Source organism: Neolamprologus brichardi, chromosome 11 (assembly GCF_056152115.1).
Source record: "Neolamprologus brichardi isolate AB-2024 chromosome 11, ASM5615211v1, whole genome shotgun sequence".
NCBI lineage: Eukaryota > Metazoa > Chordata > Actinopteri > Cichliformes > Cichlidae > Neolamprologus > Neolamprologus brichardi.
Window position 1 is genome coordinate 31,322,501 of NC_142114.1, and position 26,976 is coordinate 31,349,476.

The following is a 26,976-nucleotide window of genomic DNA, read 5'->3' on the forward strand; positions in this document are numbered from 1 at the left end:
GGTGAGACAGGTTTGCATGAAAGCTTTGCTCCCATTGGCTGTTCAGGTTGTGATGACATCACAGCGGGCTGCTGAGCAGAGAGAAAAATTACGTTTGTTTGTTTTTAAGGTTTTGTTTCCGTCCTTGTGCCTTTGTGTTCGTCTCCTCTGTGTTTGCAGCGCTGCAGCTCCCCCTGCAGGCGCAGCCAGTGCGGTGCACGGGGCCGCGAGCTGGCGGCGCGTCTCAGGCTTAATCTCAGCGTCACAGATTAACGTGATTCGAGGGGTTTTTGGAGCAGCTGTGCTTTTGTGCTCTCAGCTGTTTCATATTGTTTTATAATTTTTTGGTGGATTAAAAAAATCTTTTTGTGATGCACGAAAATGTTTTGTAACAGTTGCATAAAAGCCTCATTTTAACCTGCTCCACTTTCATCTGGATTACATCATCCATGTAGTGGTCACGTAGAGGTCAGGAGAGTTCAAACTTCAGCGATGTCTGCTGGCTTAGAGAGAGCGACCCTACAGAAGTGCCCTCGGCTGACCTTTGACCTCCTTTTCCCGTCCTCAGTCAGTACCATCTGTCCTACCTGCACCTGAGGACCAGCATCGGACTCTGGACCGCCTTCCTGTGCCTGCTGCTGGTCGCCACGGACGCCAGCTCTCTGGTCTGCTACATCACCCGCTTCACAGAGGAAGCCTTCGCCGCGCTCATCTGCATCATCTTCATCTACGAGGCGCTGGAGAAGCTGGTCCGCCTCGGCGAGCTCTACCCCATCAACATGCACAACCAGCTGGACAACCTGACCTTCTACAGGTGAGGTGACTGTCCGGCGTCACCGTGGTCGTTTCAGATGGTTGGAGCTAAGAGGGTGACGTGGTCATTATCTCCGAGTTTACGTGAGCGCTGCTCTGTTTCAGATGTCAGTGCGCTCCGCCCGCCAACGCCTCGGCCGAAGTCCTGGGTGTGTGGAGCAAAAAGAACGTGACCCCAGAAAACATCACCTGGGATCAGCTGAGCTCGAAGGTAAGAAATAAACGTTTGCTGTCTGACGACGTCGGCGACGCCTTTCAGTCAGAACAGACAAGCAGCAGCCTCTGCTGGTCATCAGAGGAACTGCGGCTGATGCTTCCCTCTCCCCACAGACGTGCAAGGCACTCATGGGGGAGCTGGTCGGCCCGGCGTGCAGCCACAGCGGCCCCTACGTCCCCGACGTCCTCTTCTGGTCCATCATCCTCTTCTTCACCACCTTCTTCCTCTCCTCCTTCCTCAAACAGTTCAAGACTAAGAGCTACTTCCCCACCAAGGTCAGTGAGAGAGGAGCCGATGGCGTGCTCGCAGATGCGGTCCTCTTTAATGTCTTTAACGTTTTAACATTTGTGCAGAGCCGGAGGTCTGAGGCGGTCGCGTTTTACCGTTCGATAAGAAAATATCGATGCTGTTTCCCGCCCGCAGGTTCGATCGACCATCAGCGACTTCGCCGTCTTCCTCACCATCATGATCATGGTGCTGGTGGATTATCTGGTGGGAGTTCCTTCACCCAAACTCAACGTGCCCGACCGCTTCAAGGTAACGCTCGCCTCTCAGCATGCGCAGGTCCAAACGGCCTGTGGGGGCGCCATTTCCCCTTTATTCCAGTAATAATGTAATCCAGCTTCTGTGATGGATGTTGGGGAGTTTTAACCCTTTAAAGCCGGTCAGAGCAGCACGCTCTGTTCTGCGTAACTATTTTAAATCCCGGTAGCTCTGCAACCACGTGAGCTAGCGCAATAATTTTTTTTGCATATGAAACCGGAGGAGTTGTACTTCCATCTTATGCCATCAGCTTGTCCTCGGTCACAGTTTCCTTCCACATACAGCTTTGCAAAAACTGCATAAAAAGCACTTGCAGCAACAAAAACATAATATTCCAGAAACACGCTTTGCCGATCCGATCAGCGCGAACTATCGCATGTCCGCCATGACCTGCCCGAAACCGGAAGTGACTTCATTTTCGCAGAAATGTAGTTTTTTTTACCATCAGGGCCTCATGAGCCTATACTGGTGTTTTTAGAAGTTATGTTTGACTTTATGACTTTCTGTGTGGTTTCTGGGATGCTTAGGACTCATATTGCACTGCTGGAAATAGTTTATTTTGATGCATATGCTGCTTTTTTGCAAATTTGCATCATAATATTTATTTTCGTTTTTCCTGCAGTGTATAAAAATTGGTGTATTTCAAAAATAAAACTATGAAGACACTCAAAATAAATTTCCTGTGGTGGGAAACTATTTTGTGCAACTTTTTTGTATTTACAGTTTTGAGGGATAAGCCTCTTAAATTTCTCTAACTAGAAATATATGTTAAAAAAGCAAAAACAATTTTCAATTTTTTTGTAGTTTATTGCACTTTTTTGCAATTTATGTAATTACTATGCACTTAATGCAGACATATTATTAAAATTTAGGCTGTAATGGTTGTATTGATGTATAGCAACTTGAAATGCTCCCAAAAATGGCTCCACAGCATGTAAACATATAATATAAGCTCTGGCGGACTTGGTTCTATGGTAGGTCTTAAAGGGTTAAACTGAGCGAGGGCCCTCAGCAGCTCGCTGCGATAAAAGGTCAGAGGTCGCTCGACGCTGACGGAGGGTCGTTCACTGGGTCACAACTTTGGGTTCGTTCTTCATCTTTCACAGTTCGGATCATTTGAACTGTTTAACTATGAAAACATTTAATATTTAATGTTACAAAAAGTGTGACATCATCACGTGTGTGGGCGGCGGCTCACACCTGCTGACACGATGCTCACTCAGAGGTTACCGTAGAAATGGTCTCGCGCTGCTTTCAGCCCACGTCTGAAAATCGGGGGTGGCTGATTTCCCCGCTGGGCCCGAACCCGTGGTGGACGCTGCTGGCCGCCGCCGTCCCCGCGCTGCTCTGCACCATCCTCATCTTCATGGACCAGCAGATCACCGCCGTCATCATCAACAGGAAGGAAAACAAGCTGAAGGTCAGAACTGACGTAGAAGCCGCGCGCCGTTGTCCCCGCGGGGCGACGACCTTTACCTCACTGTGTGCGTTTGTGTGTGCGGGCTGCAGAAAGGGTGTGGCTATCATCTGGACCTGCTGGTGGTGGCGGTGATGCTGGGCGTGTGCTCCATCATGGGCCTGCCGTGGTTCGTGGCGGCGACGGTGCTCTCAATCTCCCACGTCAACAGCCTGAAGCTGGAGTCGGAGTGCGCGGCGCCCGGCGAGCAGCCCAAGTTCCTCGGCATCAGAGAGCAGCGCGTGACCGGCTTCATGATCTTCTTCCTGATGGGCTGCTCCGTGTTCATGACCTCCGTCCTGAAGGTGAGTCGTCAGACGGTGCGTGCTGCGCTCACGCTTCCTCGCTGCCTTCACTGATCGCTTCTTTGCTTTTACAGTTCATCCCGATGCCCGTCCTGTACGGCGTGTTCCTCTACATGGGCGTGTCCTCGCTCAAAGGCATCCAGGTACGTCTCTGCGTCCGAGCGTCCGTCCGGCCGACGGCGGCGTTAAAGCTCGTCTGACCTCTCGTGCGTCTCTGTCCCGTAGCTCTTTGACCGCATCAAACTGTTCGGCATGCCGGCCAAACACCAGCCCGACCTGATCTACCTGCGCTACGTGCCGCTGTGGAAGGTGCACGTCTTCACCGTGGTGCAGCTGTCCTGCCTCATCGCGCTGTGGGCCATCAAAGCCTCGCCCGCCGCCGTCATCTTCCCCATGATGGTGAGACGCACTGACAGACACTGCATCTCCTTGTTTCCTAACGCGGCGACTCACCTCCTGCTGCGTTCTGCAGGTTCTCGCTCTGGTTTTCATCCGGAAGCTTCTGGATTTCTGCTTCACCAAGAGAGAGCTGAGCTGGCTGGACGACCTGATCCCTGAGAGCAAGAAGAAGAAGGAGGACGACAAGAAGAAGGAGAAGGAGGTGAAGGGCGCTGGTGTGTGCATGTGACCCTGCTTCTGTGTCCTCATTGGCTCAACCGTGTGTGTGTGTGTGTGTGTGTCCAGGACGCTCGGCGGATGCTGGAGGAGGTGGAGGAGGAGCTGCCGTACGACAGAGGAGGAGTCCTCAACTTCCCGATCAAAAACCTGAAAAAGCGGTGGGTCTGACATCAAACACGCTGACGGCTGCGCTCTGCAGCAGAGGCTAACGTGTGTGTGTTTGACTCAGCAGCGACCCGTCAGAGGTCAACATCTCTGATGAAATGGCCAAAAGCGGCATCTGGAAGTCTGTTTCCAAAAACTCCGACAGCAGCAAAGCTCTGAGGCGCACCTTCAGGTACGCCTGCCTCGCCACCAGCGACATCACCTGCTATGCTCTGTGATTGGCTCTCTCTGCACTGTGTTTGTGTCTTTAAGTGATGCCGTATGAACCCTGCTTCTGTGTTTAATAAGGCTGTTGTGTTTTAACATGTTTGAATGTTTTGTATCTATTTAATCTTAACAAGCCCCTAAAAACAGTCAGTGATCGCTGTCGGCCTCTCTCGGTTTATTATCGCTAATCGTTTTAAAGCTCAGTGTTTAAACCTCACGATGTAATTCCAGCCCAGCAGCAGTATATTAATGACTAACCTCGTATTGTGCATGGATTATCTCAGTTGTTCTCCTGACTGAAGTTTGGTCCGTTTACAGCGTCCTGCCATGCGACTGTATTTGTCCCGAACCATCAGGGACCTTCACGTTAACTTTTATCGAGTGGAAAAAAAGTTAGCTTGTTTATATTATGCTAACATAGCTGTGTCGCTAGCGGTCACGTAGCACATCATTATATACCAGCTAGCCAAACTAACCTTACAAACGTCACTGCTGTTTAGCTTTCTGTCTTCATTTATGTTGGAAGTGATAACAGAGTTGTTAACTTTTGTTAATCCTCCAGCTTCACTGTGCTAATGCTATGCTAACATAGCTGTGTAGCTAGCGATCACGTAGCACCTCATTATATAGCAGCTAGCCCAACTTCAGTAACCCTACAAACGTCACTGCTGTTTAGTTTTCTGTCTTCATTTATGTTGGAAATGACAGCAGAACTGTACGTTTGAATTGTTTCATAAATCTCTCAGTCAGAACATCATGCAGCTATATCATGTTTAGGTGGAAGCTAGCGAGCTAACTTCCTGCTAACTTCCAACTCTGTTAAATGTAATAAATCCTGTTTTCATTGCCTGGATGTTAAACTTAATTGTTACACCTGGTAAAGCAGCAACGCTGATCATTTTATTAAAGATGAAAGAAGAAAGAGCGTTTTTAACTCTCAGTGTTCCTGTGACTTTGGACCTGGACACGACTGATGACGTCAGACTTAAACAGCAGTCCTGTAACCAATGCAGAGGAGTAATTTCCCTACGGGGACTAACACATACACATTACACATCACGTTAACTTTTATAGAGTAGGAAAAAGTTGGCGTTCATCCTCCAGCTTCACTGTGCTAATGTTATGCTAACATAGCTGTGCCGCTAGCGATCACGTAGCACATCATTATATAGCAGCTAGCCAAACTTCAGTAACCCTACAGACGTCACTGCTGTTTAGTTTTCTGTCTTCATTTATGTTGGAAGTGATAGCAGAGCTGTACGTTTGAATTTTTCATAAATCTCTCAGACAGAACATCTTAGTTTAGGTGTAAACTAGCGAGCTAACTTCCTGCTAACTTCTAACTCTATTAGATGTAATAAATCCTGTTTTCATGGATGTTAAACTTAATTGTTACACCTGGTAAAGCAGCAACGCTGATGATTTTATTAAAGATGAAAGAATTTAGACCGTTTTTAACTCTCCGTGTTCGTTTGACTTTGGACCCGGACACGACAGATGACGTCAGACTTAAACAGCAGTCCTGTAACCATTAAAATGAGCGCTGGCAGGTGTGTCTGTGCTGTGGAGGGCTGGACGACGTGAATTACGAAACAAAATCCAATTTTGATGTTTTTAGGCTGGATGTTTTAGACACGATAAAGATGGGCTTATTCATGTTCCTGCTCTCTGTTTCCATGAAGATGATTTTTATTTGCACTCTTTGAGTCACGTAGACAAAGATTTCTGTTTTCCACTTTTTTAAAATTTTCACGTTCAGGGTCGATATGTCAGATTATTTTCAGTTTTCATTATAAACTTCAAACATCATGAAAACGAGTCGCTGACAGCTCGGTCGGAGACGAGACGTCACAGAGCCACAAACCAAACCTCAGAGACGTCGCTCCACCTGCCTGCTGCTGCCACACCTGTGCTGTGAGCACAATCAGATCTCAGAACAGGAAGTGGAAGTTATTTAACATGTCTGTAAGACGTGAAGTCTCTGACTTAAAGTTTCTGTTCTCTTTCAGCCACGACAAGCTGCCGAGCGTCCGGATAAACGTGGAGAACGAGGACGGGCAAAGAGTCGTGAACGCCGAGACGTCGCTATGATCCACCGCCCCGGGGCAGGAGGGTGAGGCGGGGGCGCTGCAGCTCCTCCGCGTGCTCTGAGGGAGGCGAAAGGTCGCGGGGGGACCAATTGGGCTTCACCTGAGCGTGCCGTACTTCTGACTCTGCGTTGTCTCGGACGAGGCGAACGTTTTATTTTCTCATCGTTTTAAGGTGAAACATGAGACTCTTCTGGAAACGGCTTCCTCAGGTTTCTTCTGCTGCCGTTTTTATTTTTTTAACTCGGGCGGTCTGTGATTGGCTGCCGAAGCATCAAACTGAGAAAGAAAGGAGGAAAAAGCAGCCGCCTGAGTCTCCGGACGGATGTTGTCAGAAATTTTAATTTCATGGTTTGAACTTTTGTTTCAGTGTTCGTGAAACGGGCGAAGCGCCGACACGTTTTTATTTAATCTATCATGCTGATTTAGTTTGTGTGTGTGTGTGCGTGCGCGTGTGTGGGTGTGCGTGCGCGTGTGTGGGTGTGGTCTCTGTACAGCACCTGGTTGCCTACAGCAGAAAAACGAATGACGTCACAGCTGCTGTTGTCGTAGTTTCTTTGTAAAGTTTAATAAATCAGTTTGGTGGCGACGGTCACAGCGAGTCACGTGACCTCTCTAGTCGTCTCGATCATTTCAGGAGTCGCTGCTGATCTCTGATGGATTTATTTCAACAATTTGACAATAAAGAGATTTGATGCAAAAGCTGCATTTCCTTCCACGTCCACCAGAGGCTCCCACAGCGAGGCCGTCCTCACAGTGTCAGACACAACCTGATAAAATGTCCATTGCTGAGTATTTCCTGTTAGTGTATGTGTTGGTCAAGTTACTTGAAAAAAGTAATCAGTAACTAATTACTGATTACTTCCCCAAAATAGTAATCCTGTTACTTTACTGATTACGTATTTTCAAAAGTAATTAATTACTTAGTTACTTTTTAAAAACATGATTTCCAACCTGAATAGGTGATAAAGTGATAGATCTTTCAGCCCAATTCTACTTTTTCTACATAATCATCATACAAAATGTAATCAAATGGAAAAGTCTCTTTTTAAAACTTGTTTTATTCGTTTTAATCTTTTAACTTTATGCATCAAGCAAACATTTAATTATCTGCAACATTCTCTGACTGGAAGAAATTAGTTTAACATTTAAACCTATTTTCTGCACATTCCAGCACATAAAATAAAATAGTTTTGTGTTTACACTCAGTCTTTCAAATAGATGCAAGTAAAACACAGCAGAAAATAAATAAAGTCAAAGACTAGCGGTCCTGTTGCTCTATTTTCACCTGTAAAGCAGGAGTGGGGTAGGCGGAGGTTTACCCTGGTGCAGGTGTGCAGCGGTCAGTGGAAGAATCCGCGAGTTTCTCTGTGAGTTTCCCATTACGTCGTAGCTACTCGGTGCTTGTTTGGAAGTTTAGGGTTTTTTTGCTGTAAAAAGAAGTTTTCTTCCCACGCACAACGGACACTAATGTTTTTGTCACTTTTTATGGAATCAAACTCAAAGTAAGGTCAGTACTTCCACGCTTTAAACGCTGCACGCTCATACTCTCTCTGCACTCGATATATGATCCATTGTTGATCTGCACACAGCTGTTGTCACGAACGTCGCACTCGCTTACGTCACTGTCATGAGACATTCTCGCAAAAAATCACGGTTTTAGTAACGGAGTAACGCAGCGTTCCTACGGGAAAGTAACAGTAATCTAATTACCGTTTTTGCAATAGTAATCCCTTACTTTACTCGTTACTTGAAAAAAGTAATCTGATTACAGTGACGCGTTAGCCCATCTCTGTTAGTGTATGTGTTGTGTGTGAGGTTCAGGCTAATTGTGCACTCTGTACCTCAGCTGCAGCGATTGGTTCACAGAAAAAGACATAACGAGGCACAAATTCTCCAGTAAAACCAGCGTTCAGTCTGACCGAACAGAAACACCTCAGAGAGGAACATCAGGTGAAACACAACATGTTAAAGAAGAAAACCTTTAAAAATGTTCACGTTCATATTTATTGGAGAAGCAAACGTTACAACATTCAGAGTGAACCTGCAGCAAAGTAAATGAGGAAATCGCTGAATCCAGCTGTACGTCAAACTGATCCTGGAGCAGTTACAGCACGGTGAACGTGAACAGCAGCGTGGCCAGCAGCAGAGCCACGGACAGCCGAGCTCCCTGCGCTCCAGCTGGAAAGGAAAGGAGCATCGTGGTTAACGTGCACGTCACATGATCTGCACTCAGAGCTGAAAGCTAAGCTAGTTTTTACCTGGTCTTATTAAACTCTCACTTATGATATGAAATAATTCTGTGATTGGACTGCAGACGCCTTCAAAAGCTGGCTGCAGGTTCAGCATCTTGTATCAGTGCGGATGAGCAGTGGGCGGGGCCAGAGTTTTTAATGTGAATGCCTGACGACCAATGGCACCAAATAATACGGACTTACGACAGGTCTGTGAGCCATGTACACAATTCTACCTTTTTATAGATGAAATGATTTATCTTATCTTCAAATGTTGTCGCTTTAAAGCGAGAACGTGAACTGACCCTGAACTCAAGCCAGACTTAAAAGATGAGTCTGTCTGAACCTTGGATGACAGACCGCTACTCTGGTCTAGCAGAGCGTCAGACGAGGGCAACACACCTGTGGTAAAAGAGCCTTGCGGCGTTGTGAACGAAGGCTTGGTCGTGGTGGTTGAAGCGGGGAGCAGCATGTCCTCGGTCACGCTCAGTGACCCGTTGTGCGGCGCTGGTTCGATCTGCAGCAGTTTGCACATCAGAGGGTAGATGTGGATGCTGTCGAACGGCTCGGACAGGTAGCTCCTCTTGAAGCTCGGTCCGAAGGCCCTGAAGATGGTCTTCATGTCCATCTCCGTGTTATGGAAGCCGTGGTCACCTTTATTCACGTAGACGATGAGTCTCTGGTGTGAAACGATATGAAGTTGATATACGATCTCTAGATTTGTTGAATTTTGCTTCTTGGAGGTGAAACGTTGGGGTACTTACAGAGTTCAGGTTGAATCCCAGATCTGCGATGATCACGATGGGAGGCAGACGCTCACTTTTGGCGAGATGGAAACTTTCTGGAATCTCGTTTTTCTTGTACACCGTGATATTGGGCACGTTGGAGAGGGCGTCGAAAACTTCCTGCTCCTTCCCCGGACGTGGCGTCAGGATGCCAAACCCGCCGTAGTCGAGAATTTCAAATTTGGCGACCTTGAATAAATTCAGGTATTTGTTGAGGATGACCTCGTCTACCTGCGGCTTCTTCTTTACTGTGGTCATGCCGTGGTCAGAGGTGATGATGACATTCAGCCTGTCGGTCAGGTTGTGGCGATCGATAGCGTCCCTCAAGTAGCCGATGGTGCGGTCGATCTGACGGATGATCTCTTTCCGGTCCGGCGTGTCCGGCCCTTTGGCGTGGCCCACGCGGTCTGGCTGGCCATAGTACAGCGTCACCAGGTGGAAGTCCTCCTCGGAGAACCAGCTCATCACCGTGTCGATCTTCTGACGCCACTCGGTCTCATTGTCGTCGGGGTGGCCGGACTCCTCCAGTAGCACTCGATTGACCGCTTGGCCGCTGTAGTTGGCTCCGCCTCCGGGGAAGAAGAAGGAAGCTGTTTTCAGACCCTGAAATTAGAATAACAGAATGGTAAGCACCACATCGCACTCCGGATCTGTGATCGTATTATGGCTACAAACAGCCCAGAAGTGTTAGAAGCACTCGAGTTCACAGGAAGTCAGATTTCATCCAGCTTGGTTTTTTATCAGTGATGTTCCTGAAGAATCCAACTTTTCCTCGAATTAGACAAACGTAGAAATGTGGTCTACTTTCTACATCTGGTGCTTTCCTGAGTGTTTGGACGCGTCAGCTGCGGTAAAATAACCACAATGACGCGTCCTCCTGTGTCGGTGCAGCTCGTCCTTCACCCCGACTCACCTGGTTCTGAGCGGTGATCCACAGCGGCAGAGCGCCATTGTCCCACCACTCCGATCTCTTCATCGTCTCTTTGCCAGGAACTTTCAGGTTCGTCTCTTGGTTGAACATCATGTTATGGACGACTTCATGATCCTCCACCCATCGGCCTAAAGAACACAGGAAGGTTTTAGCACATTTCACTGCAGCGCTCTGGAAACTGAAAGTAGACAGAAAGTAAGATCCTTTATTTGAGAGGGACCATCAGAGGTCGGATATTAGTGATCTTTTATTTAGGAGTTGGAGACGATGTGAAACGCCGACAGAAGCTGAGCCAGATTTTAGGTTGTGCATGTCCTTCGCTTTATCTTTCCCCTCAGGTAAGGAGGTAAATAATCTACAGATTGTCTGGAGGGATTTGCACACATCTGTGTTTTACTATATGTGCAGCTTCTGAGACATGCATGAGGTCACAGGCTTGAATCCTGGACAAGTCCCCAGTGTGTGACACTGGTTTAGTGCAAAAAAGAAGCGGTCCATGCACCGTGCTGACAAAAACACAGTGGAATTCGGAGCAGCAGCAAAGAGATGTTTGTGCTGCACAGTCGATCTACACTGTGCAGGCTGAATCAGCAGGTATCACTAACTAAACCAATAAGGAAGCTTTTTATTGGCTGAAAGGCCACGAGGGAGATGCATTAGCGAATCATCATAGGCTGTCCTCCAGGCACAGCTAACAGACCAGACCGTGGGATGGGCGTCACACACAGTCTGCAAAAGGTTCAAGTTGAATGTCAGAAAGTATGGCGGCGTCAGCAGCGTGTCCATGACCCTCGGCTCAGATTAAACCTGTCCCCGGAGCAGCAGTCTCTGGACTCTGGTCTCAGACGGGTTTATTTCCCAGCAGCACCGTCGCAGCTTATCTCTCTGACTTCCTTAACTACATGAACCTAATCTGAGGTCACTGATTTGATGCATTATAAATCAAACTGCTCACAAACAGCTAACCGTCTGATACTGCCTGTGAAAGCAGTTAAATCATGCATTTGTTACAGATTAAAGCTGCACTCAGAGGCGTGTTATCAGCAGCACGTACTGATACAGCAGCAGTAACAGGACATGTTATGGAGGAGCGTGTCTGAGGCTGGTTATCAGCTGACTCTGTGTGGCTCCTATCCAGCTGTTTTTAGCACCGCGTCTGCACAACCTCCTCTCTTTGCTGCTCCGCTCTCGTTGTTTTAATGTCTCGGTCACAGAAATTAATATTTTCAAAAAGCCTTAAAATAGTAAAGTAGCTAAAGCAGACGGCTCTCTGCAGTTTGTAAATTATAACTTTTAAGATATTGATTTTTTCTGGAACATCTCGCCCAGATTTTCAGTTTTTCAGAATCAGACAGACTTTGAGGGAAACTGAGGTTTCATACCTACAAACATCCAGCACTCAAAAAGTGCAGAAACAGAGATATCAGTAGATAAAGACAGAGGTATAAATACAAAAGGACACAAATATATTTCCGTTCATGTCGATCACACAGATTTCAGCTGCGTCAATAGACTCTGTTCGAGTTTTTGTTGCTCCTGTTTGAACTGGAACTGGCAGGTTTGATTCTGTCAGCCCTATCCTCGCTGACCTGCACTGGCTTCCTATCAAATATTGATTTAAAATACTATTGCTCACCTTTAAAATTACACACCACATTGCTCCCAGCTATCTTGTTGAACTTCTCAGCTTGTACACTCCTAGTAGAGCACTGAGATCTCTCAGGGCAACCACGGGCACGGTTGAAGACCAGAGGTGATCGCGCTTTTGCCACAGCTGCACCCAAACTCTGCAACAATCTTCCTACTGCACATTTTCACTGCGCTGTGGCTGATTAGTGCTCTCCACCTGTTGGTGTATTTATTCCCTGTTAATGTTCCCTTTCTATAAATTATTGTATTACTGTAAAGCCCGTTGGTGCACCGCTGGGTTTAAATGCTATACAAACAAAGTTGTACAAATATTAAGTACTTTCAGGTATTTAATATTTGTACTTGTACTGTATGTGTACTTTCCAGCGCATGCAGTATTCCTACTGCAGTACTGGCTGTGACCGCTGCAACTTTGAAACTAAATTGATATTAAAATGAAGTTGTCATGGTTACCGGTGATGGTGGTGAAGTGGGACGGCGAGGTCATGGTCAGCATGGGAGGGGTGATGTATTTGGCCTTGACCCCGTCCGCAGCCAGCTGGTCCAGGTTCGGCGTGTCCACGTCCTGGTCGTAGTCCCACCTGAAGCCGTCGAAGGAGATCAGCAGCAGCTTGTTACTCGTCATCGCCGCCTTGCTCAGAGGCTTGGCGGCGGCGCAGACGACCGCCGTCAGAACCAGGAGGAGCTGCGGCCTCATCTTCATCTTCACTCCGACTGAGTGCAGCTCGGAGTGAGGCCGTAGCTGCTTTACCTGTCCTGCACACCTGTGGACCACCTGGTTAATGTGTAACCGTGTCTGATAGAGATCAGCTGACATGTGTGAAGCACGAAACCTTGGAGCCACTTATCAGGACTTGAGCTGACCTTCTTGAATCGGCTCTGGCTGAAAACCCCATTGCAGAGTAATTATTATAGTGTTATTACAGAGTCTGAAACCAAAGTGCTTCACCTGTACTCGTGAACTGATAACAGAGCCAAATGCAATAAAAACAGAATAATGCACGATGATAAGCAGGAAAAAACACCTTTAAATAAGTGTTTAATAAGTGTTGGTGACGATGACGTGCATTACAAACTGTAGAATACAATAAAAATGTACAGTGAAGCTGCGAGGAGAGGAGGCGTGATTTCTGACAGAAGGAGAGCGAAAAGGAAGGTTTAAAGACCGAGGGGAGACCTGCTGTGAAGGTCTGAGCATGCGCGGAGGAGAAGAGGAGCTCAGAGGTTCATGGATGGAGGCAGGAGGAAGAAGAAATCAGGACAAACGCGAACTGACTATTTCGTCCTGCAGGGGGCAGTAATGCGCCAGTGGAGCCGCACTGACAGCGGAAGGATTTCCGGGTTGTTGAGAGGTCGTGGTGCTCGTGCTGCGACGTCCTCGATAGATTTCACTGGAATGCCGTCAGTACTTTGACATTAACCGGTCAGAGTTCCGATTCCTTCCGCCGGTGTGGAGGCTGTTTGTCCGGGAGTCTCAGCAGGTGTGCGTGGAGCGAGCAAACTTCCGGTAACCCTGTGTGTGTGCGCGTGCGTCCTGAAGCTAGCCGATGTTAAGCGTTAGCCACGCTGTAGTATAAACATCAGCGCGTGCACAGGTGTGCTCCTTCCACAGGAGTTTGGTGCAGGGGTGGGCGACTCCAGGCCCCGAGGGCCGGTGTCCTGCAGGTTTCAGATCTCACCTTGGGTCAGCACACCTGAATCACGTGATTAGTTCGTTATCAGCCTCTGGAGAACTGCAGGAGCTAATTTAGCCTTTAAATCAGCTGTTGGATCAAGGACGCATCTAACACCTGCAGGGACAGGGGCCCTCGGGGCCTGGAGTTGCCCACCCCTGGTTTAGTGGAACAACTGCGCGCGTTCAGGTTAGTTCTCGTGAGTTTAACAGACTGCGCTGACACGTGCACGAGGACCCACCGAGAGCTGCGTGCTCGCGCGTAAAAACAGGTTTAATCTGCAGTAAAGAAAGAAGCCACAGAAAGCTCGTGTTCTGCTGCCAAGATGAACCTTTTAGTTTCTTTTCAGCTTCTTTGTAATCAGATTAATTCATGTTTCATGCAGGTTAGATTATGGCAGACGTTCCCAAAGTGTGGGGCCCGCCCCCTAGGGGGGGCGCAGAGCCATTGCAGGGGGGGCGCGTCATGAAAAGGGAAAAAAACCAAAAACAACAACGCTTGGACACTGCTAGCAGGGCGCCCACACAAAGGCAAAGCAGGAGATGAAGCATCGCTGAATATGTTTCCAAACCAACTTCATTCTAAGCCAAAGACTAGAAAATATGGTGAAGCATGTCTGCCCTTTGGCTTCACCTGCACAGGTGCAGAGGTAGGTCTCCCTGCAGGGTTGGTTTTCCCTTTGTCGGGAGCAGCGCTGGGCTGTTTAAATCACGGACAAACAGGATCCCACTTTCGTGATTTTTAGTTCACAAACACTTGTTGTAATGACTAACTACTCCTGACATTTTGGAAATGTTAGCTCTTTATACAGTAAAGTTACAGCTGGATACAAATAATATCAGGCTGATCCTGCCACAATTTGTTCCCCGGTTCAAATAACGGACAAACAGCATCCAACAGTTGTTTATGTTTTTGAACCCATTTTGCAGAGGGATTTTTTGAAAAATGTATTGATAGCAATGTTGAATATTATTACAAAGAAAAAAACAACTACATGTAAAATAATTACACCGTGATGCCTCTGCCTTTCTAAATGGAGGGACAGTAACTGCTTGTAAAACCTGCAGATAGTCAGATTAACAGTATTTCGTCTCTATCTGCCATTCTGCAATTCATCTCATGTAAACAATAACGTGGCGCACAGCGTGACGTGAAAAAAGGCACATACCTTTGACATTGCATGAGGAACTCTGTATTCCTCATCCAGTAAACGCAAAAAAGGAGTTTTAAAAAATCTCCGTTCTCGGTGATTCGAAACGCCGTTTACGTGTGGACGAAACAGCTGCGTTTTCAAAAACACCCCTGTAGGTGTGGACGCAGCGTAAAAGACTTAGTAGTTTATTTTCTTACTACCTGTAATTTATTGCAGATTACTTGTATTTGCTTAATTGTTTACTAAATGTTTGAGGTGTGAAATAAACCGCAATGGAGCAAAATATGGGTGTGTGTGGTTGGAGGATGTGTTCGTGCGTGCGTGCGCGAGGGGGGGCGCGAACATTTTTCTTGTAAAACAAGGGGGGCCCAGCAAAAAAAGTTTGGGAACCACTGGATTATGGTAACACGTCACTGGCTCCCAGTTCTGCACAGTCACCTTTTAAAATGGTTTCCATCAGCTCATAAAGCTCTTAGCGGCTTGTTCTCCGAGTCACCACCATAAGTCACACCTGTCAGTCACCAGCTGCTGGTCTTTGTGCCCAGATCAGATCTCAGAGCTGAGGATGCTTCTGGTTACTGTGGTGCTGTTCTTGGCACACGCTTCCTGCTGACCTGAGGTCAGTTACAGAAACTGTTGTAGCTGTGACCAACACCACCTGTACTGAAGCGAGCTGGCTGCAAACATGCTGTTAACAACTTTATAAAGCATTATTTCTTAAATCCAGCTTCACACACAGAGTTGTGTCAGTCTTAGAGAGCAGGGCTCCGTGATGCAAATTAGCCTTTATACACAATGTGTTTCACAGCTCTGCAGTTTAACAGCTGCAGAGCTGCACTTTTATATTTTTGTACTGTTACAGGTGCTGACGTGTAATAACAGCCAAACTGACCTCGCAGGGAGGAAGTAAAGCACAGGTGTCGAACTCCAGGCCTCGAGGGCCGGTGTCCTGCAGGTTTTAGATGTGTCCTTGATCCAACACAGCTGATTTAAATGGATAAATGACCTCCTCAACATGTCTTGAAGTTCTCCAGAGGCTGGTAACGAGCTGATCATGTGATTCAGGTGTGTTGACCCAGGGTGAGATCTAAAACCTGCAGGACACCGGCCCTCGAGGCCTGGAGTTCGACACCTCTGAAGTAAAGTATCACAGCCGATGAGCAAGTCCAGCTGTTAGTGAGCTGTTTGATTTATAACACGAGACACAAGCCGAGCTTTGCGCCAACGCTCATCTGACGGACAAAGACGAGGACCGCTCTGTTTCCTGAATAAATGCCAGAGTCCTGTGACGAGTCCTGTGACGAGTCGTCCCAAACGCGTCGCGGACAAACGTTTGATTTTAAAGTGCTGATGAGAAGTTTGGGCGGAGCTGACGTTAAAAGATGCGACCCGCTGAGGGGTCAGGTGACCCAGCCCAAAATACCAACCTGAAATACTGCAATACTCGAGTGTTTGATGTGGGCGTGTCAGCTGATGGTTGTCAGGACGGTCTCCTGACAGATGTTCTCTGATGTTTCAGGAATGGCGTCTCTGTGGAGTCTGAGACCGGCACTGACGTCGCTGATTCAAGGTGAGTGTCAGACATCAGGTGAACAAGCGCCGACTTTATTTCAGCGTTTAACCATAAACCCCTCCCTCTGCAGCGTCCCAGCACGCCTCTGCGTGGACCGCCCCCCTCCTGTCCAGGACCATGGCCACGCTCAACCAGATGCACCGCCAAGGGAAGCCCAAAGTCCCTCCCAAAGCCGTTGGAGCCACGTTTGGCCGCCCCCAGCTGAAGGCGGTCATCCTGAAGACGATGATCCGAAAGCCCAAGAAGCCCAACTCCGCCAACAGGAAGTGCGCCCGCGTGCGGCTGTCCAACGGGAAGGAGGCGGTGGTGTTCATTCCCGGGGAGGGGCACAACCTGCAGGAGCACAACGTGGTGCTGGTGCAGGGGGGTCGGACGCAGGACTTGCCCGGGGTCAAACTCACCGTGGTGCGGGGCAAATATGACTGCGCTCACGTGGTGAAGAAGAAGCAGTAGACTGACTGTGGGGGGAGGGGTGCAAGGTGTGTGTGTGGTGACCTCCTGCCAGCGGCGGTGACGGTCCTGAGCTTCACTCAGCTCCATGTTTGTGATGATCTGCTGTCAGTGTCCAGAATTAAAGACACTTCCTGTTCATCCTAAAAAAAACACACTGTTGTTGTTGTCGTCACTTCAGTTTGAGTTGGTGTTTGTTTACAGCGCGTGTCGAGGTCACATTTCAGAGGGAAGTCCCTAAAAAACAGGCAGCGCCGCCTTTCACAGAGGCAGCCTCGCCGCCGTGTTGCATATTTATGAAATTTGGTGCTCACAGTTCATTTGCAGGTTCCTCCTCCTCTTTGTGATGTAATCACAGTTTCTCTGAGGCCACAGTGACGCCGAGGTTTGAAGTTTAACTGAGCTCTAATTTGTGGTGCGGCGGCAGATTTCAGTCATTCGCCATAATGGAGTCTAAATAAATTTGTAGAATTAAGCTCAAATAAGCTCAAATATTCAGTTTGCCTTCATGTGGGAGGAAGAATAAAATAAAGTCCTTGGCTTGACCTGTGTGATAACCTGTCCATGAGCTCCAGGTGAGTTACCTCCAGTCTCACCTGCAGAGTTCAAAGGTGACTGTGAAGGTGCTGCAGATGTTGGTGAGGCTGAGGTGAAGTGTGATGACGTAGATGGAAACATCTGGCTCCTTTTGTGTCACCTCAAGTGTGCGTGAACGCACGCGGACGCCCGCCTCTCGCTGCAGTGTTGTTGTAGTTCCCTTCCCGGCCAGCGGCGGCAGCACTGAGTTAGGTTCAGTTGGGACTCACCTGCTGTCTGGCTCTTTTCATTTTTTAAAAACATTCCCTGGTTTTCAGTTCTCCTGGAGTCGGTGTGAGTGCTCCTGACAGACAGGTGAGAGCTTCATCCGTACACCTGCGGGTTAGCTCGCCAAAGGCGGCTGTGAAGCCTTTAAACCGGCGCTCCGCCTCCATCACAGCTAATTAGCGTTAGCATGCGCTAGCCGCACTCACAGCTAAGCATCAGCCGCTCTGCTGTCAGGGATCCTCCTGTAACACCGTCGGGTTTAGATCCTTTTTCGGGCGTTTCTTTGCCCATTCTGTACGGACGAGTGTGTTTGAAGCTCCGGGCTTCTCTCTGAACGCTTTACGTTAACATAGCGGGCTAGCTCCTAGGCTAGCTGATGGGCTAGCTGGCTGTCCGTTTGATGCTCCGAGTTAAAGCACCAAAAACCATCAGCGTGAGCTCCGAGCTGCTGTCTGTGTGATCAGGAAGCTCCGAACACGCACAGTGCGGTAAAGGAAGAAGAAATGACAGTGAGAGCAGACAAAGACACACAGCACTGTGCAAAAGTCTTGAGCCACCTCATTTCTTTATGTTCTGTGATGAAAATGTGAAATATGTGCAAACATAGACGGAACCACGGGAAGCTTCCTCCAGCAGCTCTCCAGCTGCTGCTTTGGATGTTTCTGCCTGTTGTTCTGTTGCCTGTCAGGAGGATCCCACACTGCTGCAGGGGTCCGGGCTCTGGGGAGGCCCATCCATGACTTATGGTGTTCCACAGTGACGGTCCCACACCTGGGGCTCAGGGTGGGCACAGAACAAGAAAACAGGGCAATTTCTCATTTATTTGGAGCACAAACAAAATTAATTGAACATTTAAAAATAAAACATACAAATTGATTTCAAACCTGCTGTTCATGTGGACGATGCACATTTGAACAAAGTTTACTTTGTTGTTTTGTATTTATTTTGTTATAAAGTGACTTTTTAATAGCTTGAAGCTTAAACGTACATTCACATTTTCTGTTCAGTCTCTTTCGTCCTCTAGCACTGACACAGTGTCCTGTAACGTTATAATAACAGTGTTCTTACAAATGCACCGTTTCTTTATCTCAGCACAGCTCCCTGTGACCCACAGGGGGCAGCATGCGGTGCCGTCGACTGTTCAGTACTTAATCCCACAATTGATCTGAGTCTAAAACTGCCTGTGGTGATCCACTGCATGTGTTTCTATCCAGATCTGCCTCCAATCAGATGTTTCTAGATGTTCCTGCATGGTGGATCAAACTGATGATCATACTTGATCAGTTTGATCAAAGCTCTCCAACACCGCTGGCTGACATGCAGCTGAAACCACGGCAGAGCCTCCACCATGTCTCACAGATGGCTGCAGACTCACTTTTGGACCTCCTGACCACCTCGCACATACTGACCATGATTTGAACAGATAAAGGTGAAATTCCCCTTGTTTCCCTTCTGTTGGAGAAGTGGTCACCAGTAGGGTTGTGGTCTGTGGGGAGGAGGCGTCCAGTGATACGTGGAGAGGTCCGGAGGATGATGAAGTTAAGCTGAGTGATGCTGTGTGCAAATGGAGAGGAGGCGGGGTTGCGGTGTATCGATCTAGCTGATTCAAAGCGATCGATCAGTGAAACATCCGTCAGCGTGGAGCGCCGAGGCCTGATGATGGTGAGCCACGTTGGCTCATCGGTGTGTCATCAGGACAGAGCGGTGTCGCAGACGCAGCACGCTGACGAACGGTTAAGGTTGATTCATGTTTGCTTCTGTCTCAGTGTGAGGACTCACTCCAGCCGGGCGACGACGGCTTCATGCGGCTCGTCTCAGAGGAAACCAACCAGGCTTCAGGTACGTCTGCACACTAACACTCTGTGGTGCTTTCACCGTGAGCAGGAAGTTTGTGTACAATTGTTTATTATTGGTCGGGGCGAATGTGGTTCAGGGTCCGGAAGGTCGCCGGTTCGATCCCCAGCTCTGTCTGTCCTGGTCGTTGTGTCCTTGGGCAAGACACTTCACCTGCCGCCTCCTGGTGATGACCAGAGGGGCCGATGGCGCGATATGGCAGCCTCGCCTCGGTCAGTCTGCCCCAGGGCAGCTGTGGCTACAACTGTAGCTGCTCCACCACTGTGTGAATGAATAGTGGAATTGTAAAGCTCTATAAATGCAATCCATCATTATTATTTCAGAAGCCTGACGGAGACGCATCAACACTGAGGAGGAGGAGAGCATGAGGAGATGAATGGAGTGAAGGAGGAGCCTGAGGAAACAGGAGAGGACTGTCAGCAGCTCCCTGCTCAAGGTTAGGGACCCTCGTTGGGTTATTTATGTGTCAGAGTTACGGGGGGAGCGTCTGCCCAGCCTCCTCTACCTCTGCTCTTCTGATTGATTTTCACGTGATTCATATTGAAAGTTAAAGGAAATCCTTTAAAACGTGATTTTATTTTAATACATTTATGTATTTGTGTCCTGCAGGGGCGGGGCTCGACCCAGGTGTGCAGAGTCTCTCTGTACCAGATGAACCGGCTTCAGACGGCGCTCACCGGTCAAAGCGCTGCCACCGGTGCTCGGTATGCGGCCGGGAGTTTTCGCGTCCCTCCCGCCTGGTCGATCACATGACCGCCCACACGGGCGAGAAGCCGTACAGCTGCTCGCTGTGCAGCAAACGCTTCACAAAGAAGATAAACGTGGCGGTCCACCAGCGGGTTCACACCGGAGAGAAGCCGTATTCCTGCCCCGACTGCGGCGTCAGCTACGCCCAGCTCAGCTGCCTGCGGCGTCACCGGCTCAGCCACGCCGCAGAGAAACCCCACTGCTGCTCGGTGTGCGGGAGAGGATTCGTCCAGCGGCGCCACCTCGTCCAGCACGAGCGCACTCACACCGGAGAAAGGCCGTTCCTCTGCTCGCTGTGCCCCAAGAGCTTCGCCTCCAGGACGGGGCTCGTCGACCACCAGAAAACCCACACGGGACAGAACTTGTACTCCTGCTCCATCTGCGAGAAGGTTTTCTCCACGGCGTCGTCCTTCAGGGATCACGTGAGGCTGCACACGGGGCAGCAGCCGCACCCCTGCTCGCTGTGCGGCAAGAGCTTCAACAGGCCGGGTCTGCTGAGGAAACACCTGCAGAAGCACGCCGAGCAGATCCAGGTGGTCAAAGTTGAAGGTGCTGACGGAGAGGTGAGCGTCACACAGGTGTGGTCACGTGACTGCTGGAAGAGTGAAAGGAGGGATTGGTCTGTGTGAACAGTTTCTTTAGAAGTGTCACATTTTCCTTTTGTGTCGTGACTTAAAGTAGGCGAGCGGCTCGCTATGATTGGCTGTTTCTGGCTCACACGCCGCTCCTCACAGTTACTGTCTGTCATAAGCAATAAAATCAGATTCAAGCTCAATGAACTGAAGGTTAAATTCACTTAGTTTCACGCTGACCTGACCTCCAACTTCACACTGAAATCCTGGGAAAAGAGGTGGGAATTCATTTGGACCATTCAAGCAGAATTCAGGAGAAACACCGAGTCCGAAGTTCTGCTTAGAGGACCAGTTTGGAGGTGGAGCTCACAGCGATCCAATTCAGTTTTAAAGCTCCAAAGGTTCTTTATAATGTACAGTAGAGCCTACAATAATACATACAGAGAAAACCCAACAATCATATGACCCCCTGTGAGCAGCACTTTGGCGACAGTGGGAAGGAAAAACTCCCTTTTAACAGGAAGAAACCTCCAGCAGAACCAGGCTCAGGGAGGGGCGGGGCCAGGAGGTGGGGAAGTCGAACAGTAACGTGTCCCCCCACAGCTGGAGAACCAGATGTTGAACAGCTGTTAACCTGACAGCAGAGCGTTGGGACAGCGTTCCCTCTGCTCTCCTGGTTCCTCTCGATCATTTTGTCTCTTCGACTCCAGGTCGGACTCATTATCGTAGTCGACGCCCTTCTGACCCCCGTGTCTGCGACTCGATTCTCAGGTCTTTGTTTTAAGACACAACGTGTCGCCACAGAGGGCGAGATATTGGGTGTCTCGCCTGCACTCAGACAGACTCTGGGAGGCTGTCAGCATTGCCTCTGTTTATTCTCTTCCCGAGCCTGGTTCTGTCTTCCTCCCTGTAACGATGTAAAGCTGTTGCTGTGAGTTGGTTTGAGCTAAACGTTGAAGCTTCAGGTTGTTCTCCGTCTGTCTGACACTCAGGGGGAGACGAATCTTCACTGCTTCCTGTGTCAGAAGGACTTCTTGTCTGTGGAGAAGCTGCTGCAGCACCGGCAGCTCCACCAGAGGGCGCAGCGGTTCACCTGCGGCGTCTGCGGCCGAGAGTTCGGTCGAGCGTCGCGGCTGAAGGAGCACATGCGCTCTCACACCGGAGAGAGGCCGTACCAGTGCGACGTCTGCATGAAGCGCTTCTCTGTGCTCAGAGTGCTGAGGAAGCATCAGGAGATCCACAGCAGGGAAGAGTGCAGCGCCGCCGCTGACGACCAATCACAGCCTTCAGACCAGCCGGGGAGCAGCGAGGCTCGACTTCAGAATGTAAGAGGATTATTTGGCGTGTTTGAAATGTTAGCTTCATGATCTGACCTGCTGATGCAGGTAAACTGACCTCAGATCTGCGCTCTGTTCCAGAAAACGGGTGAATCGCTCAGCGGGATGAAAGAGGAGAACGGGAACGCCGGGAACGCAGACGGAGACTCGGCGACCGGTGAGAAACTCCAGCTCCTCGTTTCAGACGAGAGCCAGACGGGTCGGCCCGTTCGCGCGCCGACAAAGCAGCTTCTCATTTCACGCCACACGTTATGTTCTGCACAGTTTAGCTGTCTGTCCTTTTAGTCTGTGAGCTTTAACGATACAGTACCAGGTGACATGAACGGCTGAGTTAAGCAGGTCCTTCACTCCCTCTTCCTGTTCGTCCTCAGGCGGGAGCGCCGATACTCCGAAGGGAAGCTCCTCCCACAGCTGCCTCAGCTGTGGGAGGAGCTTCCCGGAGATGTCGGCTCTCCTGGAGCACGCCAAGGTCCACGACTCGGAGAAGCCGCACCGCTGCCCGGTATGCGCGAAGATCCTCAGCAGCGCGGCCACCCTGCGAGTGCACAGGAAGACCCACATGGCCGACAAGCCGCACGCCTGCAGCATCTGCCCCCGCAGCTTCCTGAAGCCCTGCCTGCTGCGCCAGCACATGAGGACCCACATCAGGGACGGGCTCATCGCCGACCCCGCCGACAAGGTGACGCCCAGACTTCAAAGCTCTTTCATCTGAGCGTGCGTTCGACTGATAGAAACTGCACTCAGATCAGATTTTCTGCATCTTTCAGGTGTTCTGGTTCGACATGAAGATCGAGGGCGGGAAGGTGGAGCTGGGGATGAAGAAGAAGGAGGTGGATGAAGGTGTGCAGGTAAGAAAACAGCTGGTCTCAGGTGAACTTTGACCTGTGTCTGAGGTGCAGAATGAGGTCAGCACAGAACGCCGTCACCGACAGTCCAGGGCGCTCCAGTCCTCTGTGTGAACCCGCGTGCTCGCTACTCACATCACGCCACAGTGATTTTAAATTACTGTCATTTATCTGGAGACATAATCACGCCAACATTTAACTGTCTTTGTCTACTTCTACAGACCTCCGTAGATGTTTTCACCAGAGTCGAGCCCTCTGTTAACAAACCCCGCCCCACTGAGGGGCGGGGCAACAGCGAGGAGCGTAAAGAGCCAGACATGAGCGGGCTGATAAACTCTGATGGTGAGGAAGAGGACTGGAGGCCAGCGCGCGGCAGTGAGTCTTCATCTTTAATTAATTAGTTATTGATTGTTCCCGACGGGCTCTGTGAGGGCAGTTTGATTTTTCTGAATGATGATTGGACGGCTGCATGTTTGACCCTGAAACGCTGACCGCCCTCATGAAGCCTGCAGGCACTCTCCTCAGCAGCAGCCGGTGTTTCTCTGAGTTCCCTCTGATGTCTCTCACAGACCCTGATGGACCCACAGTTCCTGACGGATCCACAGTTCCTGACGGATCCACAGTTCCTGACGGACCCACAGACCCTGATGTACCTCTACACCCTGATGGATTCATAGATTGCGATGGGCCCACAAGTCCTCACGGACCCCTGAACCCACAGGCCGACAGTGGGGCTGATGGGAAATCACGGCACTGCTGCCCCGTCTGCGGGCGCGACTGCTTCAAAGCGTCAGCGCTGCAGAAGCACCTGCGGATCCACTCGGGCGAGCGTCCCTTTCAGTGCCCCACCTGCAGGAAGAGCTTCATCCAGCACGTGCACATGACAGAGCACCAGAGGATCCACACGGGAGAGAGACCCTACACCTGCAGCATCTGCAGCAAGAGCTTCACCTTCTCCAGCGCGCTGCGCCGGCACCAGCGTCTGCACACCGACGCCCGGCCGTATCAGTGCCCCATCTGTCCCAAGACCTTCAAGCAGCGCAGCTCGCTCAAAGAGCACCAGCTGACGCACTCGGGCGTCCGCTACCAGTGCCCGCTGTGCAGCAAGAGCTTCAGCCGCGCCCTCGAGCTCACCTACCACGTGGACGTGCACTCGGAGGCTCGGCCGTACTTCTGCAACATCTGCCAGAAGAACCTGAGCGGAGCCCGAGTCTTCAGGAAGCACATGAAGAAGCACGAGCTGCAGCCAGCCGGGCTGAGGGAGGCCGGGACCTCCTCGACCAATGAGAGTCTCTGAAAGCGGTGAGAGAGGGAGGCCCGTGCTGGGAAAACCAGTGTGGACAAAAGTCAGCGAGTAACCAGTGAAACCAGTGTGAGTTCAGAGGACGCGCTCGGTTAAATCTGCCTTAAAGGAAAGGTTCTGAGATGCTGTTAGCCCCGCCTCAGCTCACTTCCTGTTGCAACTGTCATTACATTCCTGTCGTGGACACAGTGAAGAAACAGGAAGAAGCATGAGCCTTCAGCCTGTATGCTAAGCTAGGCTAACAGCGTCCCAAGTAACAGAACGAATCTCTGCCTCCAAACGAGCCGCTGGTCCACGATCCGGCCGTCTGATTGGACCACACTGACCCGTTAACCAAAGTGCTTTTGGTGCCTGAACCACAGACGCGTGTCCGGATGTGAACCCTGAACTTTGCCGACAGCTTCTCATTTGGAGGTCACGTGTTTCAAACGAGAGGCGTGGTCACGAAGGGTTTTTCAAACTTTTAGTGCTCGTTGAATATTTGGTGCTACAGATCAGCAGCCCTGGTTCTGATTTCATTTCTATAGAGGTAAAACAGCTGATATATGAAGGTCAAAGGTCAGCTAGAGAGTCTAAACCAGGGGTGTCAAACTCAAATACACAGTGGGCCAAAATTCAAAACTGGAACAAAGTCGCGGGCTAACATTAATATTTATTGAAAAAAATCTTTCTCCAGATATAAGAATGAATCTTTTCTTATGGACTCAAACAAGTTTTGCTGAAAAACTGAATATGAAACAAGCAAAGCTTAATACTAAACAATATATATATTAGCTGTATAATACCAGCAGGCCAGCTCTGATAGTAATTCGGTATGGCTTCGGCCAGAGTTTGACACCTATGGTCTAAACTAAAAAACTGTCCCTCTTCCAGTTTGTACACTTCTAAAGTCACCAGGTCTTTAAAGCCTCTGAGCTCACCTGAACCTGAACCTGAACCTGAGTTTGTACCGGAGCTCGAGCAGCTGCGTGTTCCTGCAGAACCACAGATTCCTCCACTACAACCAGAAAACGCTAAAAGACGAGCGCTGAACGCTCCAACGCTTCATCGCATCCTGAGGAAAAATCTGTGGAATTATGTCAACAACAGAAATGTTCCCGTCACTTTTACAGTAGAAACATTTAAAAACACAGAAACAACACGACTGATATCTTTCTACCAGCAGGTGGCAGTATATGAACTCTGAGAAGTTTATATTTACACTCACTGCCCACTTTATTAGGTACACCTGCTGAGTTTACAGATCTCTGTAAAGAAAATGCTCGGTTGGTGCCGCAGGTCAGAGGAGAATGACCAAACGTATATAACTTATTATAACAAAGGTATGCAGAAGAGCGTCTCTGACACATCACAGCCTGAAGCAGATGAGCTACAGCAGAAGATCTGCCACAACATCCAGGATCTCTGTCGGGAGGGCGTGATGGTTTCAAGTTCACTGTCCTCCAAACGCCTCCACAGTCGCCACATGTCATGGATGCAGTCCACAGCTCTGCAGTAAGTCTGTGACGATGTCACGTCAACACGGAGAGTCTCTGAGGAACGCTTCCAGAACCTCGTCGACGCTGGGAAGAAGAAACCAATCCTGTACTGGCAAGGTGTACCTAATAAAGTGGCTGATGGGTATGATTGATCTTCTCTTGTTACAGCAGCTCGAGTTAAATACAACAGCGTGTAACAGGGAGCTTAAATGAGTGGGATTATGTCCATGAATGAAACTGAAAGTGAGAATACCTGTGAGAGTTTATACGTCACGTCCAACAAACCTTTCACGTCCCGACGAGGGATTTTCCCACGAGTTGTAGATATTTCCTGTTTAAATGTTTCCAGGTTCAGTCTGTGGGAAGCAGACAGGAATCTGAGGTGTCCCAGCATGGAGCGAGTTCATCATCAGTTTATAATCTGAAACATTAAACTGAGACAAACTGTTCATGCATTTCATTATTTACATATCAAATGCATTTATGGGGTGAACGGCAGGTCGTGGCTGAGGTGAAGCCTCTGGGCTGTGTGGTGGTGTGCAGAGCACCACCTCTAGATGAAGCTGAGCACATTCTTAGCTACATCTTCTCTCACCCCAACCAATCACAGCAGATGGCCCCGCCCCTCCCTGAGCCTGGTTCTGCTGGAGGTTTCTTCCTGTTAAAAGGGAGTTTTTCCTTCCCACTGTCGCCAAAGTGCTGCTCATAGGGGGTCATATGATTGTTGGGTTTTTCTCTGTATCTATGAAGCGCCTTGAGGCGACTTTTGTTGTGATTTGACGCTATATAAATAAATATAAACAACGACAGTATTCAGGAAAAAAAACAAACATTGCAGATATTTTTAGCAGCCAGTCACTGACTCACACTGCAAAACTGGATTGTTAAAGTTTTAATTTAAATTCAGGTTAATTTTTTTTTTCTGTGCGCAGAGACCGTGCCAGCAGTGCGTAATTGCGCACGCGCGCAGCTTAGAGGGAACACTGACCATGCCCGCCTGTGTTTTAAATGCACTTTAGAACAGCGCGCAGCAACATTACATATCAGCGTCTTCACTCACCCCTGTTCTCTGTTAACTGTCGGGGCTGGGGGGCTGGGGGGCTGGGAGGAGGTGCTGGGAGTTAGATTGGGGTCTGGGATGCGGGGCCTCCCTGCTAATGGAGATAAGGGGGCGGTCTGCTTGTCTCCACTTCAGGG

General features: G+C 49.3%; 4 protein-coding genes across 10 annotated transcripts in view; 3 read left to right on the forward strand and 1 right to left on the reverse strand.

Annotated features, from left to right (window-relative positions):
- Positions 1–7,092, forward strand: part of slc4a7 (solute carrier family 4 member 7) — a 35,437-nt gene extending 28,345 nt beyond the window's left edge. For all 4 annotated transcript variants that reach the window (XM_087848586.1, XM_087848585.1, XM_087848587.1 and 1 more), the window contains 13 exons: position 1; positions 548–793; positions 898–1,003; positions 1,123–1,284; positions 1,433–1,546; positions 2,811–2,972; positions 3,062–3,313; positions 3,388–3,456; positions 3,539–3,712; positions 3,786–3,914; positions 3,998–4,089; positions 4,164–4,268; positions 6,313–7,092. The exon at position 1 is cut by the window's left edge and continues 133 nt beyond it. In XM_087848586.1, the coding sequence (XP_087704712.1) occupies position 1; positions 548–793; positions 898–1,003; positions 1,123–1,284; positions 1,433–1,546; positions 2,811–2,972; positions 3,062–3,313; positions 3,388–3,456; positions 3,539–3,712; positions 3,786–3,914; positions 3,998–4,089; positions 4,164–4,268; positions 6,313–6,394 (1,694 nt within the window). In that variant the 3' untranslated portion in view covers positions 6,395–7,092. The remainder of the gene's footprint in view (positions 2–547; positions 794–897; positions 1,004–1,122; positions 1,285–1,432; positions 1,547–2,810; positions 2,973–3,061; positions 3,314–3,387; positions 3,457–3,538; positions 3,713–3,785; positions 3,915–3,997; positions 4,090–4,163; positions 4,269–6,312) is intronic.
- A 1,397-nt stretch (positions 7,093–8,489) lies between these two features.
- Positions 8,490–13,184, reverse strand: LOC102797897 (ectonucleotide pyrophosphatase/phosphodiesterase family member 7). Of its 3 annotated transcripts, XM_087848591.1 has the most exons (6): positions 13,168–13,184; positions 12,444–12,765; positions 10,323–10,468; positions 9,389–10,012; positions 9,027–9,303; positions 8,490–8,571 (listed from the first exon to the last, which is right to left on the reverse strand). In XM_087848591.1, exons 2-6 carry the CDS (start codon positions 12,691–12,693, stop codon positions 8,498–8,500), a joined length of 1,371 nt encoding a protein of 456 aa, XP_087704717.1. In that variant the 5' UTR covers positions 12,694–12,765; positions 13,168–13,184; the 3' UTR covers positions 8,490–8,497. The 3 variants fall into 3 exon arrangements, with proteins under 3 accessions (XP_087704717.1, XP_087704716.1, XP_087704715.1); XM_087848590.1 differs by lacking the exon at positions 13,168–13,184 and having other exon boundaries at positions 12,444–12,807; XM_087848589.1 differs by lacking the exons at positions 8,490–8,571; positions 13,168–13,184 and having other exon boundaries at positions 8,881–9,303; positions 12,444–12,807.
- A 113-nt stretch (positions 13,185–13,297) lies between these two features.
- mrps12 (mitochondrial ribosomal protein S12) lies at positions 13,298–16,992 on the forward strand. Of its 2 annotated transcripts, none has more exons than XM_006805576.3 (3): positions 13,298–13,471; positions 16,336–16,386; positions 16,460–16,992. In XM_006805576.3, the coding sequence occupies exons 2-3, from the start codon at positions 16,338–16,340 to the stop codon at positions 16,840–16,842; spliced, it is 432 nt and encodes a 143-aa protein (XP_006805639.1). In that variant the 5' UTR covers positions 13,298–13,471; positions 16,336–16,337; the 3' UTR covers positions 16,843–16,992. The 2 variants fall into 2 exon arrangements, with proteins under 2 accessions (XP_006805639.1, XP_006805638.1); XM_006805575.3 differs by having other exon boundaries at positions 13,299–13,497.
- Positions 16,993–17,611: 619 nt separating this feature from the next.
- LOC102798195 (uncharacterized) lies at positions 17,612–26,544 on the forward strand. The gene is made up of 10 exons (XM_087848592.1): positions 17,612–17,730; positions 19,410–19,482; positions 19,821–19,933; positions 20,107–20,807; positions 21,809–22,141; positions 22,235–22,310; positions 22,525–22,832; positions 22,921–23,001; positions 23,220–23,373; positions 23,568–26,544. The coding sequence occupies exons 3-10, from the start codon at positions 19,870–19,872 to the stop codon at positions 24,293–24,295; spliced, it is 2,445 nt and encodes an 814-aa protein (XP_087704718.1). The 5' UTR covers positions 17,612–17,730; positions 19,410–19,482; positions 19,821–19,869; the 3' UTR covers positions 24,296–26,544.
- The last annotated feature ends 432 nt before the right edge of the window (positions 26,545–26,976 follow it).

What these genes read in the sequence shown, in the direction of transcription:
- LOC102797897 (XM_087848589.1), bottom strand. Translation starts at nt 12,807, where the DNA reads ATGTCAGCTGATCTCTATCAGACACGGTTACACATTAACCAGGTGGTC. An exon ending in CCACTTCACCACCATCACCG is followed by an intron (nt 10,469 to 12,443) that starts GTAACCATGACA and finishes TGTGTTCTTTAG; the next exon opens with GCCGATGGGTGGAGGATCAT. An exon ending in GGATCACCGCTCAGAACCAG is followed by an intron (nt 10,013 to 10,322) that starts GTGAGTCGGGGT and finishes TTCTAATTTCAG; the next exon opens with GGTCTGAAAACAGCTTCCTT.
- mrps12 (XM_006805576.3), top strand. Translation starts at nt 16,338, where the DNA reads ATGGCGTCTCTGTGGAGTCTGAGACCGGCACTGACGTCGCTGATTCAA. An exon ending in ACTGACGTCGCTGATTCAAG is followed by an intron (nt 16,387 to 16,459) that starts GTGAGTGTCAGA and finishes CTCCCTCTGCAG; the next exon opens with CGTCCCAGCACGCCTCTGCG.
- LOC102798195 (XM_087848592.1), top strand. Translation starts at nt 19,870, where the DNA reads ATGAATGGAGTGAAGGAGGAGCCTGAGGAAACAGGAGAGGACTGTCAG. An exon ending in GCGAGGCTCGACTTCAGAAT is followed by an intron (nt 22,142 to 22,234) that starts GTAAGAGGATTA and finishes GCTCTGTTCCAG; the next exon opens with AAAACGGGTGAATCGCTCAG. An exon ending in TCGCCGACCCCGCCGACAAG is followed by an intron (nt 22,833 to 22,920) that starts GTGACGCCCAGA and finishes TGCATCTTTCAG; the next exon opens with GTGTTCTGGTTCGACATGAA.